Source organism: Muscardinus avellanarius (assembly GCF_963383645.1).
Source record: "Muscardinus avellanarius genome assembly, chromosome: 13".
Lineage (NCBI taxonomy): Eukaryota > Metazoa > Chordata > Mammalia > Rodentia > Gliridae > Muscardinus > Muscardinus avellanarius.
In genome coordinates, this window is record NC_137799.1 from 70,840,559 (window position 1) to 70,854,803 (window position 14,245).

Below are 14,245 nucleotides of genomic sequence, written 5' to 3' on the forward strand. Positions count from 1 at the left end.
AACAGAGTCTCCCTAAGTTGCTAAGGCCAGCCTTAAACCTGCCATCCTTCTGTCTCAGCCTCCCAAGTATTGGGATTATAGGTGTTACCGCCATGCCTGATTGGTTCCTTAATTTAATGAATGGAACTGATGTGAAGGAAAGAAGAATAAGACCAGGAAAGAGATTAAGAAATTTAATGGTGATTTGTACTGCTTTGGTTGGCAGACACATTAACCTGTTTTTTTTTTTTTATTATTCTTACTTCTTGCTTGAGTATGAGAACATTAGGCCACGAATACAGATGGGAAAGTGAGTTTCTACAAAAGGTGAGAGTAATTAAGGTATAATTAAAATGGAAGTGTCCTCCCCCTCATTACTTGAATAAATTCAGTGCTGTTTGAATACTTAAACTTGCTAACTATGGAGAGAAGGGAACATAAAGAGAGTTACAATTGGGCTGATATAAGGGTTTTTACTTTTTTTAAAGCAATTAGAGGAATTTATCCCCCTACATTTTATATTTTCAACTCCTGATACAAGATTATAATCAGAAAAATGAAGGTAAATATAATCAAATACAGTCTCTATAAAGCTCCAACAGTATTGCAGCCTTTCAGCATTACCTTGAATGATTTACTTGAATTCCTCCTCTAATTAGAAGATGAGTTCTGAAGGGAAATGCGTGAGGCCAGTGCAGCTTTGGCAAAAGCAATTTGAAAACGCCAAAGCCTCAATTAACTCACGTATTTTCCTGCTGCTAGAGTAGTATCGATGATTCACAGGGTAAAAGAGAAATGTCACCCTTTAAAGAACACAGGCATGCTTAAGGTTAGAAAGTTCTCCGACAGCTAGAGACACACCTGGGATCCCTCCAAGTTGAAGGTCTGAGCGTTGTGACACAGAAGCATGACATCTTTCTCCAGGTCTCCCAGGCTCCGGTACTTATGATTACGAATTCTTTCCTGAGGGAAATTGAGGGTAAAAGAGAGGAAAGAGGAAGAGGAAAATGTAGCAATTGTTACTTGGTTAAGACAGCCCGATTTGGCCCTTTGTCCTCGCAGCACGGGGCCCTGACAGAGTTGTGGGGCTGCACAAACCAGGGGGCGCCATTTCACCCAGACCACCCTCCCACCAGCATGCCTTCTTGTAATGGAAACAAGAGCAGGGTAAGAAGGGGAGAGTCTGAAAGGCCTTCAATAAAACACAATCTAATATAACACGAGCTTTCAACCCCAGGAATAACACATGTGAAAAGGCACCAGGATGCCCCCGCCCTTCGGGGGGCACACCCACAGTGGGTGGCAGTGGTGTTCACTACTGAGCCCCAACTAGAACCATTCCAACGCATTCAGATGTCTTCTTTTATGCACTTGAAGAGTAAACAAAGTGAGTAAACAAAATATCTACCTTGATTTTTTTGAAATCCACGGGCTTCCTAATTAGTTCATAGTATTCCGGTAACTCTTTCCTGGAAGGTAACTGAATAAAGACTTCACTGAGCTGCCGCCCTGAGCTGCAGGATGGGTGAAACAAACAAAAACAAACCACATCAGGCACTCCTCAGTGAAGGCTGCGTTTCAGAAAACATCAACAAAGCAAATTACACCCCATGTTTATAGACGTGGGTCTCACTAAGACAAGGAAAATCCCACAACTGTACTGGAGATTAGTGCCCTTTGTGCTGACTTCAGATCACATTAAAACACAATTAGGTCCCCACTCCTGCCACACATATGATATGGGAAGTGTGCTGTGGACGACTTTTTCAGAGTGAATCTCTCTCTTCAGTAAGGTAGAGATATTTAAAATAACCTATTCAACCAAAAATTCTATTTTTAAATGAATAATAGAGTTGGTTGAAACATGCACAGACATTATTTCCCTATTCCTTTGTCTTCAAATTCATCTTATATTTAGAAAGTAACTTGAAATAATATGTTAGAATATACTATGGAAAGTCAAATAAAAAGCTTTTGTATGTACCTAGTGATTGGCTAGCTTTTTGGTCTTGTTCCTTTTAGAATATTATACCCACTGGGAGTCATGCGTACCTCTAGCACTTGCCCCAGGAAACCTTTTATCACGCCAAATTGCACTTATCTGTGTGTGGAGCAATTTAGGCAAAAAAGAAGAAATGTACTTGGCAAATGTAGATGCCTCATGTTTCTGAGATCAGCTCTGAACCCTTCCCCAGATTCATGATTAGTTTGTTTTTTCCTTTTTTTTTTTTATAAGCAGTTTTCATGGTAACAAATGCTTAGCATTTTGTAATTTTGCTGCAGAAGCAGTGCAAGCTTTTCACATCCCTTAATATTGGAAGCAGACATGGTTAAAAGAACAAAGGTACATAATTTAGGTTCAAGATCCTAATAGCTGATCTGGCCTATCCAGATCAATAACAGCTTGTGATACATGGCATAGTCATTTTTCAGAAAACACTCGCTCCCCCTTCGGATGCCATCTCCAGTTCCTTTGTGAAGCCAGCAACATCAGAAAATAATCATAAATCACTGTCATGTACATTTCAGAAAGTGGTTCCGGGAGCGTGCAGGAATGCGAGAAGGCGATGGTGAAGCATGAGTGACAGTGTGCTGTTTTAATCCACGGTCCCAGTTGTATAATTAAAAAATAATCATAATGGCAGTTATCATAAAAAAGGCATGCGCAGTAACTCAAATGGTTGCTTAGCAACCAGTGGGGGAAAAGCTGAAGTGCAAAGGGGCCTGCATAAATTAACCGAAAATCCTCTGTCAAAGCGATGGGCGAGTTTTTCTGCTATACTGGGTCACAGTTTTGTTTTGTTTTTAATGCATACATTAAAGGCCTCATGAATACTAAAATCAGAGATGAACACAAGAGGTTTAACGCTATAGAATACTGGTAAATTGAGTTTTTAGACGATTGTGGCAAAAACTAAGGTGTCCTCTTACCTTCCCAACCTACCCTAATCCCCACCTCCCAGCAGGTTGAGGAAAAGATTTATACTTCCATAATTTATTCCACAGGATACATGGCAAAAACTATTTTATTTACTATCACCTCCAACAGCGCCACAATGTCTGATGTGCTTTTCTCTGAGATTTATGCACTCAAACATTTCACCTTCTTGAAAGGAAATATAGGAAAAGCAATGAGAGAAATTGACAGATACTAATTTTCCTCCTTCTATGACCAGCTTCCTTATAATTAGCATTCTCCATAAGCTGGCATCAACCAGAAGGCAGACCTCTTTGTAACTGTGGATTTAACACCTGACCCTTAGTGGCATCTTTCAGTGTCATTTTCTACATTGCCAACAGATGGTATCATTTTTCTATTGACAGATTAGGAGAGCATCTTTGCTTTGTACACCTGTGATGAACGCACTCTTAATTTCAAGTGTGGTGCTGGTGAAATAGGAAATAAGCGGCATAGACCAGAGTGCAATAAAACTCAAAGAGGGGCTAAATGGCAATAGCCATCTTGGTCTGCTATCTCTGTCTTCAGTCAGGCCCCAGAAATCCAGACCCTATAAGGAGACAAGTCCAGAGTTATCCGTGCTCATAAAGAGGAGAGCTGAATGTTCTCCGACTTGGCACTGTTACTATAAAATGAGAATTTGACACATTTATTCTGGACCTAATACTCCTATCCTACTCTGTAACCCATCCAAAGGGCAGGGGACGTGGGCAAAAGAACAACCTGGACGCCATCTAAGGAGGTTGTCTTCTGACTGTTGTTTCCATCATTATCGGAGCATCTCAGCAGCCTCTAGGACTTGTCCCACTGCCCTGTTTGTCCTCCTGACTACCTACTCTGCTGGTCCTACAGCCTCTCTTCTGTGTACTCCCACGCACCATGACCAATGTCCCTCCCCTCCAATTTAGGGCCCATCCCAGCTCACCAGCCCCAACTCATCTCTCATTCTACGGCGGGAAAGTATTTTTTTTTTTTTTTTTTTTACAATTTTCCTTCAAATATTTCACAACCCATCCAGGGTCAAGGAGCCATTCTCCATAAAAATGTATATTCTCCTAAATATTACTCACACTTGGTACCTCACTGCTGTGAATTTCCTTCTATGGATGGGCAGCACATAGTTTTCACATAACCCATAGAATACCCTGAGATAGCTGAAACACTTGCTAATGAATTGCAACAGCATCTGGTCTTTTTTCCAACATTACAGGTTAAATAAACAAAGAAAGCAAAGCAGCTCAACAGTCTTGAATTCTTGGAATTTCCTTTTTGAACTTTATGTTAAGCACAGGCGTGCATGCATGCGTGTGTGTGTGTGTGTGTGTGTGTGTGTGTGTGTATGTGTGACTAGGGATTGAGTCCAGGGGCGTTTTACCTCTGAGCTACACCCACAGCCCTATTTTTTATTCTTTATTTTGAAACAAGGTCTCAATAAGTTGCAGAGGGCCTCACTAAGTAGCTGAGACTGGCCATAAGCCTGTGATCCTCCTGTCTCAACCTCCCAAGTACCAGAATTACAAGCATGTAATTAACACGCATGGTAATAAACTGGCTATTATGTCTTTCTTTTGAAAACCACACCTGGTTTTAAGGAAAAGTTTTTTTTTTTTTTTTTTTTTTTTTTTAAATACACCTTCAAACACTTTTTTTAGTTGCTGGAAAGTTTTTTTTTTTTTTAACGTATGTAGAACAATAGACTAATTGTACAGTGGTTTGTAGAAGGTGATTTGGTTTTGTTGAAACACTTATCCTACCCTAACATATTTTCCATTATATTATTTTACACAATTAAAACCCAAGTATAAATTGCCATCTTAAGTTGCACTGCTTCCCAGGACAAAAGTGAGACCCCTTGCTCCGAGTTCACAGATGGTTTGGATTTCAGATCCATTGCATGCAATGGCCGGAGACTAAGAAGTGTACTTTACTAAGAGGCAAGGCAGGTGGAGAAGTATATAACCTACAATACACATGTGAAGGACCACACCAGGCTTAAGAGTTCACAGGTGCAGGTAAGCAAGCACCTTGGCTCTCTACTGAGCTATATGGACACAGGGATGTGGCCATAGTGTCCCATGTGTGAGATGAAAAAGCCCTACCTACCACGTGTACGTGGTGGTTTGTAAACCCTGCATGCACCGCTCAGCTGCCCATACTACTGAGATTTAGTTTGTTATGCTTCATCTGAAAACCAATTTTTTTCCATTACCTCCACAAACCAAAAGGCAATATTTTCATATCTATCCTACTATGACTGTAAAATGGAGACTGTGTACATTATACACTTTACATAATTATCAACTTTACCACTGGTTACACTTTAGGCATAATACAGGCTAAAGACTGGCAAAGAAAATCTATTCCTTTAGTAAACTGGCTATTATGTCTTTTGAAAATATTTTTCTAATAAGTCCAAAGCAAGAAGACTGATTTGGAGATCTTTTTTCCCCCCTGTTTTTATGATTTTTTTCACCTGTTCAAGCTGATTGGCTGAAAACGATTCCAAGAAGATACTACAGAAAGAGATCGTAACCCAAGCTTTGTAAATACTACTAAAGGTAGAAATGTGACTATCTTGATTCCATAAGAAAATGATGTCATAATTTAGAAGACCCACTTGAAGTAGGAAGGATTTTACAGAAAAAAAAAATAAAAAGAAGGTCCTAAGGGAATCATACACAGGAAATCTTTTGGGAAGAAAATGTTAAAAACTGGGTCAACATTGCAGGGCAGTAGGTGAAAGAATGCTACTGCTCTACAGGGTCCCATGAAGCGGAATTACTGAAAAATTCCTTCAAGACCACACTTGTACCCCTGATATTCACAGAACCCCAGAAACCTGAGCCAGCCACAAAACAGGTATGCCAAATATTCAGTAATCACTAAGATGCCATCTGAATCTTGTTGAGTATTGTTTATTTATTTACTTATTTATTTTTGTAGTGCTGAGGATTGAATCAGAAATCCTCCTGTCTCAGCCTCCCAAGTACTGGAATTACAGGTGTGTGCCACCATGCCCGGCTGAGTACTGATTGGTAATTCCTCACTTGGAACTCAGAATCTGATCCCCCAGGCTCTCAAAAGATTTAAGAAGCAATCACAGAAGAGAGTAAGATGGGGATAGTTTGTTTTTAGTACTGGGATGGTAGCTTTTAAAATTACTCTAAGAAGCCGGGTGATGTGGCTCACGCTTGTAATCCTAGTACTTGAGAGGGTGAGACAGGAGGATCGTGTGGGTTTGAAGCCAGCCTCAGGTACTTAGTGAGGCTCTCAGCAACTTAGTAAGACCCTGTTTCCAAATAAAATTTAAATAGGTCTAGGAGTGTAGCCTGGAGGTAGAAAAGCCCATGGGTTTCATCCCCAGCAAAACACACACACACACACACACACACACACACACACACACACACACACACAATCACTGTAAAAATGAAGAAAGACTGAGAATATATATTATGTTTCTCAGCCATCAAGAAAAATGGGTTTGCACCAGCAAATGCAACACAAAGCTTGCTCGCCTCCACAAGGAAAGCACCAAGACTTCACCAACATCTTAGATGCCATCACATCTGATGCATGCTTTACTTTTTGTCATGTCTAGAATAGGCTGAAATGATAAAAGATGTGTGGATGAAGATGGCTGTCATGGGTTATTTAAATTAAATAATTCAAAGCAGTCAAAATGTTTAACAATCAGAAAAGGATAAGAAATGGAATGCTGCGGATTCTACAATTGTCTGCTCTGAAAGAATGGGAAAAATGCTTGTTCTATGACCTTTTAAAATACAAACAACAACAACAACAAAAGAACAACCAAGGATATAAAATTGCAAGTACAGTACAACTTCAAAGTTTTTAAGCAGACATTAAAAAGAAGGGCCAGAGGGGGTGTGCCAATGCATAAACAAATATTAGTAAGAATATACTCTTACTCAACAAAATGAAGATTTATAATCAAATATAATTTAAAGCTGTATTATCCATAAAATAGGTTTCAACACTTTTATTAGGTTGCTTTCTTTGAAAATATGCTGTAAGTAAAAAAAAAAATCTAATTTTATTTTTCCCAGAGAAATGACATCTAAGAGACCTATGACAAACTTTTATTTATATCACCATGAACAGCATGCTTTACCCACTGGCACCTTTTAACGTTACCAATAAAGCCCAATAAATGCACAGAATCAAATAACTACATAAATATTTCACCTAAGATAGTGCAAACATGGGCATCTATTGCACAAAGTTCTTAGTTCTTCCTTCAGGATTCTCCTACTGCGTTTATTAGTCACCAGTGCTTGCCAAAGGACATGAGATCAAGATGTTTCTCCCCATCCACCTCTCATTAGTAGGGACTGAACCCAAGGGTATATATCTCCAGCACTATTTTATTTTTAAATTATGAAATAGGGTCTCACTAAGTTGCTAAAGGAAGCCTATAATTGTGATCTTCCTGTCTCAGCCTCTCAAGTACTAGGAAAATAGGAGTACACCACAACACGTTTCATTTTTTTTTTTTGTTTGTTTGTTTTGTTTTTTGTGGTACAGGGGTTCCTGAAGCCCTTCTACCTCTGGGCTACACTCCCAGACATTATATCATTATATATATATATATATATATATATATATATATATATATATATATATTTGGAAACAGGGTCTCTTAAGCCAGCATGGCTGGCTTCAAACCTGCGCGATCCTCCTGTCTCTGCCTCCCAAGCGTGGGGATTACAAGTGTGCACCACCACGCCCGGCTTGTTTTGTTTTTTATAAATAAGTAGTGTGTGTGGGGAGGGTACTGGAGATTGAACCCAGGGGCATTCTACTTCTGAGCTACACCTTCAGCCCTATTTTTCATTCTTTATTTTGAAACAGGGACTCACTAAGTTGCGAAGGGCCTCACTAAGTAGTTGAGGCTGTCCATGAACCTGCGACCCTCCTGTCTCAGACTCCAAAGTACTGGGATTATAAGCACGCACCACCACAGCCGGTTTTGTAAACAAACATTTTGAGTTTTTGTTTTGTTTTGTTTTTTGTTTTTTAGTACATTTACAGCCTATGACTTGGCTTTTAGAAGCACTGATGAAGAACTGATGAAGACTGTCTGGTTTCTAGTCTTTCTGTCTCACCTGACTCTGTACTAGCCGGGAAAGGCGTGGCATTCTCATTGTCCCCTGGATGTTCCTGTCTAAGTTCACAGGCAAAATGGCTGCTCTGCTGGCTAGCCAATCACGGGCCCTTGCCACCTCATCTTGGAGACCTGCTCTCCACTCTAAGAATGCCTTCCTTCCAAAATGTCAGGACCTTCCCTTCTGTGGAATGTTCTGTCCTTCGATCCTGTGCTCTGTCTCCACTTCTTGGAGGTCAAAATTCTTCAAGGCTTTTGGCTAATTGTGGCCAAATTCAAAAGCACAAAGATTTTGCAGACAATAAATAAATAAATAAATAAATAAATAAATAAACTTTATTTTGAAACAGGGTCTCACTAATTTGCTAAGGGCCTCATTAAGTTGCTGAGGCTGGCCTCGAACCTGTGATCTTTCTGTCTCAGCCTTCCAAGAACTGGGATTACAGGCATGTGCCACCACACCTGGTTTTTGCTCCCCCATTTAAAGGATCACAGACTGTCTGGTGCCAGAGAGGCTAAAAATAAATTTCGTCTAAAATACCTTGTTGGCTGTTTCTGAAGGGGCGGTCAATACTAACATAATCACAACATCAAGAGCTGTTAATAGTGAGGGAGAGAATTCAGGTTTCCTGTGTGGGGGTATGTGGGGCTGGCTATATGCACACGCAAGTTGTGCACGTATACACATGCCCCAGCGCTCACCTGCTTTCCTGTTTGAGGCATTGCCGGGTACTCGTTGCTCAGGGCAAAAAGCCAAGAGCTAAGTCCTCCCTGTCCTACGGCAGCCAGTTTGCCCCAAGCCTGGCCCTTCATACCTCTGGGGATGTCCCTTGTCTCCCTGCCCACCGCCACTCTTTATTTGGAGGATGTATCCTCTTCCACTTACAACACCCCCCTGCCAGACGCCTCCCTCCCTCCGGCTGCCTTTACAATGCGAGCAGAGCACTTGTTCAGAGCACAAACTTGGCAGCATCCCTATGACCCTCCCTCTGATTTTGTTTTGTTTTCTTCTTGGTACTAGGGATTGAACCCAAAGGCCTTCAACCCCAAGCTATCCCCTCAGAACTTTTTATTTTTTGAAACAGGATGTTGCTAGGTTGCTGGGGCTGGCCACAAACTTGTGACCCTCCTGTCTCAGCCTCCCGAGTACTGGGATTACAGGCGAGTGCTGCCATCCCAGCCCTATGATGCGCTCTTGGATCTCCCTTTGCCACACGCCTGGCCTCCCCTGATGTAGCAGACACCACACACTGGTCACTGTACCTTCTCACCTAGGACCTGGGCATACCCTTGTCCATTTCCTCAAAACGGTGCTCTTGATGGCCATCCAGGTGCATAGAGGCTGGCCACAAGCCCAGTCCTACAGGTGCCACCAACGCTCCTCACGCCCGCAGGAGTCCAAGGCCTCCCGGGTCAGCGGCTGCCTCTCCAGCAGCGCCTCCTGCCGCTCCCCACTCCCTGCCCCTGGTCCTGTTGGTCTCCTGCTTTTCCATATCATGGCTGCTCGCTCCCATGGGGCTGAGCACCCCTGTCTCACTCACCCTACCCCCTCGGGCCTCATGGACTTGGGAAATCTCGATTCTATCTGCGGGCAGACTTGAACCTCTCCTCCTCACCACTACATATGCACATACATACTAGGTCCTTGTGTTACTTTTTTTTTTTGTGTGTGTGTGTGTGCCATTGTGAGATTGAACCCAGGCCCTGACACATTCTAGGCAGGTGCTCTACCACTGAGCTACACCCAGCCCACATTACCTACATCCAACTGTGCTTTAAGAAACCCCATTTTATTCATCCCTAGCCCCTTTATTTTCAATACTTACACTGAGGATGTTCAGGGCTTCTGAGCAAAGGAAGAAAGGGCTGTTAAGATGCTGCCCTGGAGGAAGGGTCAAGTCATCACATCATCAGCACAGGCTTATGGGAAAGGGAGCCTGCGTGACCATAAAAGATGAGACGGGCCTCCAGGAGCCCGAGGAAGCAAGCGCCAGCTCCTGCTACGCCTCTGAAAATTACGGCTTGGATGTGGGTTTAGTGAAAAGTGGATTTATCTAGGCTCTAACTACACAGTCAGATCATCTCCTCGCAGAAAGTCTAGGCATGACATTGGGGCTTGCAATACCCTTTAAAGTTATTAATCCACTTGTCATGGCCACGTGACCATTTCAGCAGAAAAGAGGGAGAGGGGGCAAGTGAAACAGGAGCTCGGGCGCATCCCTGCTCCCAGGGATGGGCATCTAGTTAGAATCCTGGCATAGAGACCTGACACTGGGCCCCCTTTCGAGGAAGCCGGGGTGGAGGTGTCCACCCAATTCAGTTCATTATTTAAACTGCCCAAACTGACAATGTCAAGTGCCTGTTATCTCAATATCCCAATTCAAGCCCGGACTGAATTTCTTTCACCTCATGGCAAGAACCAAGCCCTGTTTTCCATATTTATGAGGTTTTAATCTAGTTTCTGGGAGTAATCGTTGTTTACTGAACAGCAGTAAGAAACATAAAAAATTGACAATTTCACCAATCAGTTTCATCCCCACACAGACAGATCACCTGCAGTTTATAACTCCTACTATAAAGAAGAATGCCACAACTGGTGTACAGTATTCATTCTGAAATACAGAACAAGGCCTCAGTTCTTTTCCCTTCTGACCTCAGATTAGATCCAGCATTAAAAGGAAAGGGGGAGGGAAAAGATGGCATAAAGGACATTATTGGAGCAGCTGACAAAATTGGACTATGGATGGTAACACACTGCACCAATATTTTCAAAAAGTACAGACTGATGGGAAAAGAGAAAGAAATGTTATCTTCCGTACCTTAATAACAACTAGCCCTGGTATACTCTACAAATCCATTTCTCCCACTCAACCAACTTCCTCAAATATTTCCCACAGTATCTCTCTAAGAGATAAACATTTCTGCTTCCCACCCGACTGAAGTTAGAGCATGCAGAGGTTAGAGACTGGCCTGGAACGCCTAGGACCCCACATGGCAGGGAGGCCTGGAAGTCGCACCCTGAAACCCAAGCTGCTGCACGCACAAGAGGCATCCAGCGACAGGCATGCGCCAGCCTGATCAACTCCAGGATGCAGAAGAGTGCGAAGACGCATGCGGCCTCGCCCCGCCTAACCCTGCGGGTCCATCACCACAGGTCCTTTGCAGGAAGTTTCTGTGCAACGCATGGCAGAAGCTGCTCTGGAGAGGAGGCGGAGGCAGCGAAGCCCATCTCCCGGGGGCAGCGCAAGGAGCCAACTTTCAAATAGTTCCTGCCACCCTCGTAAGGTGTGCAGTACCACAGGAGGCGCCCAATCAAAGTACAGCATGAACAGAAGCATGGCAGATGGTTAAGAATATGTGTGCCTGTTCCCTACTCCAGGTAGGGCTGAGCGGGGATGACCACAGAAATGTGCTCCCCCGGCTGACTCTATGAATTGTTTTGTTCCATGTACGGAAGGATACCTGTTATTTAGAGACATGGGAATACAAGACAGATCCTGACCTGTTTCCTTCTATTTCCAACTGAGAATTACTGGGCACCTTCTCCACGTTACACCTGCGGTAGAGTAGAAAGAACACTAGAGTCAGAAGACCTGGGGGTTCTCCACCTCCCAGCCCGGCTCCTTCCTCCCAGGCTGGGCAACCTGGAGGAATTCACTTCCCTTTCCAAGCCTCGGTTTCCTCCCCTATGAGCCTGGTTGGAAAAATTGCACCTGGTGGTGTTTAGAATTTCAATCTGAAGAAAAACAATTCCTCCAAAAATAAGGAGAATGGGAAGAGAGTCGTGGGGTGTGGGTTTCCTAACCTTTCTGGTGGGACTGTTTCTGCTTTTTCTTGGTCTCCTGGTCCCATTTCCCTCCACATGTCTCATGCAATGTTCCAGAAGCAGTGGGGACGAACAGCCACTGGCTAAGGGTGTGTGTGACCTTGGGAAGATGGCATCGGCCCCTCTGAGTCTGGTTCCCCGTTTCTAAGATGGGGATGATACTTACCTTGGAGAGTTGCTGCGGCTATTATTAGGAAAAGTGGCTTTGTTACAAGTAGCCAGCACTTAGGGGTTCCAGGCATCAACCTACTCAGTTTCTGAACATAACGAAGCAGTCAGCTCTGCCTCCTAGAACTCTATTATTTTTTAATAGATTAGTTGAGTGATGTTCAACTAGAAATCAAAGCAGGCCACTGCCTGGGGTCTTGGCCCTTCTACAGGCCTCTGGGAAGCCTATTTAGGTGAGGATTTCTGGCACTGTGACATAAGTATCCCTCTGTATGGTGGCAGAGGAACACCTGTCAGGATGCACGGATCCTAGAACTACCCTCTGTCCCACCTAGCTCTTACTCTAGGCTAAGATAGCATCCGGTGGCAGAAATGGTCTACTCTTCTCCTCCACAGAGCCCGAGACAGAGAGCAACCTGTGTGGACTGTGGAGCGGAGGCTGCACAATGCATGTTATACCCCAAATACACAGGATTAGCTGGGGTATACAGGAAGAGCAGGGAGGGGCGTGCTGGAAAGCACAGCTGGGGAGGCTGTTAGGTTTGGAATGTGACAGGCAGCTCTTCCTATGTTGAGAAGTCATATCATCATCGGGCAGGCAACGGGCAGCTACAGAAAGTTCTCACGGAACAGGGTGACATGGAAAGAAGGCAGAGTGGGGAAGAAGCCGGGGCGGGATGTGCAGACAGACTGCAGCTGTCCTGGGCCAGGCCGAGGGCGAGGGGAGGCAGGCGGAATGCCCTGGAGAGACTTGTGAGTGCATCCAGGGGACTTTGTGTCTGCACGCACATCAGAAATAAGGCACAGAACTGGAAAAACTTTCATTGTTTCACATTTGGGACCTCAGGTGGATGACGGTATTGGCCAAGAAAATATGGAAGCCAAAGGAGACCATATCATCTCAGAATGGATAATGGCCAAGGAAGAGAAGCCTGGGAACAACAAATATATTACAGAATATACCATGAATAATTTGGAGAAAGACAAGCCTGATTCTATGACCTGAGACTAACAGAGGTTATGATTCGGATGCCAGGTTCTGAACAAAGGAGATTCGAACAGAATAATTTCAAATCATTCTGATAAGGAGCATATAGAAACTCAGAGATCTGACTGGCTTAGAAAAAACAGAAGTACAAATAAAAACAACAATAACAAAGAATGCTAAGCGATGGCACAGATTTGGTTTTAAAAATGTGTTATTATAAATCTGTTTTCTGAAAGACAGCATGAACAGCTCATTAGATCAAACCTTTAAGAGATAATCAATGTGAGAAAGTCTTCCACACAGGAAATACCTAAGCACTTCAAGTGGAGGACTTTGGAAAGAAAACCTTGGAACAAAGTAATATTTTTTTTAAAAAAGAGTCCAGACATTCTGGAGAATGGACTGATTACCTGTGGGCCTTCAAAAATACCAGCACAGCCTTATTCACAATAAGGGAAATGCTACAAATGGCTATCTAGTTTATATAGGAATTAAATTAGTACTATTAGATTTATAGAATACCAATCCTAAAATAGATACAATGCAATGACACACTGGCTTTGTTTTCTCAAGTAAATGTCATTATGATGACTTAACCCCCACCCCCAAAGTAACCATAAATACCAGAAAAGGTAATTGCAACTTCATATAATGGGGTTGCCATGACCTTGCCTTTTCCCCCAGGCCAGCTACCCAATTCAGTAATATCAGAAGAGCCCTGTCCTCTACTGCATGAGGAACTAGTGGGGGCACATGCCTGGAATTTTGACCCTAGGCTGGATTCAGCAATACAGTGCTAGAAATAGTGTAGAAAATATTTCTAGGAGGAATAAATGATTTTCCCCAGTGGAAAGACAGTTAAATTTAGAATAAGCTGAAGCCCACCAGGATTCCTAGAGATGCCATCAGCCTTATTAAAATTAAAGGCTGGAATCTAGCATGGTAGCACATGCTTGTAATCCTAGTACTTGGGAGGCTGAACAGGAGGATTGAAGGTTCAAGACCAGCCTCAGCAACTTAGTGAGACTCTCTAAGTCTCACTAAACAACCTACCAAGATCCTGTTTCAAACCAAAGGGCTAGGGGTATAGTTTAGAGGTAGACTGTCCCTTGGGTTCAACGCATTTACTACAAAAAAAAAAAAAAGCAAAATCACAGGCTGGAAGAAGGCATGTCCAGTTTGGAAAAGAGTAGAACC

At 43.1% G+C, this 14,245-nt stretch overlaps 1 protein-coding gene across 4 annotated transcripts in view; it reads right to left on the minus strand.

Moving 5' to 3' along the window:
* The window catches only part of SMARCA2 (SWI/SNF related BAF chromatin remodeling complex subunit ATPase 2), a gene marked incomplete at both ends in the record, with an annotated part of 188,879 nt that overhangs the window by 10,065 nt on the left and 164,569 nt on the right, over nt 1-14,245 (minus strand). For 3 of the 4 annotated variants that reach the window (XM_080709567.1, XM_080709566.1, XM_080709569.1), the window contains 2 exons: nt 841-942; nt 1,388-1,493. In XM_080709567.1, the coding sequence (XP_080565693.1) occupies nt 841-942; nt 1,388-1,493 (208 nt within the window). Of the gene's footprint in view, nt 1-840; nt 943-1,387; nt 1,494-11,568; nt 11,623-14,245 lie in introns of all 4 variants that reach the window. The other variant, XM_080709568.1, reaches the window with a different exon arrangement.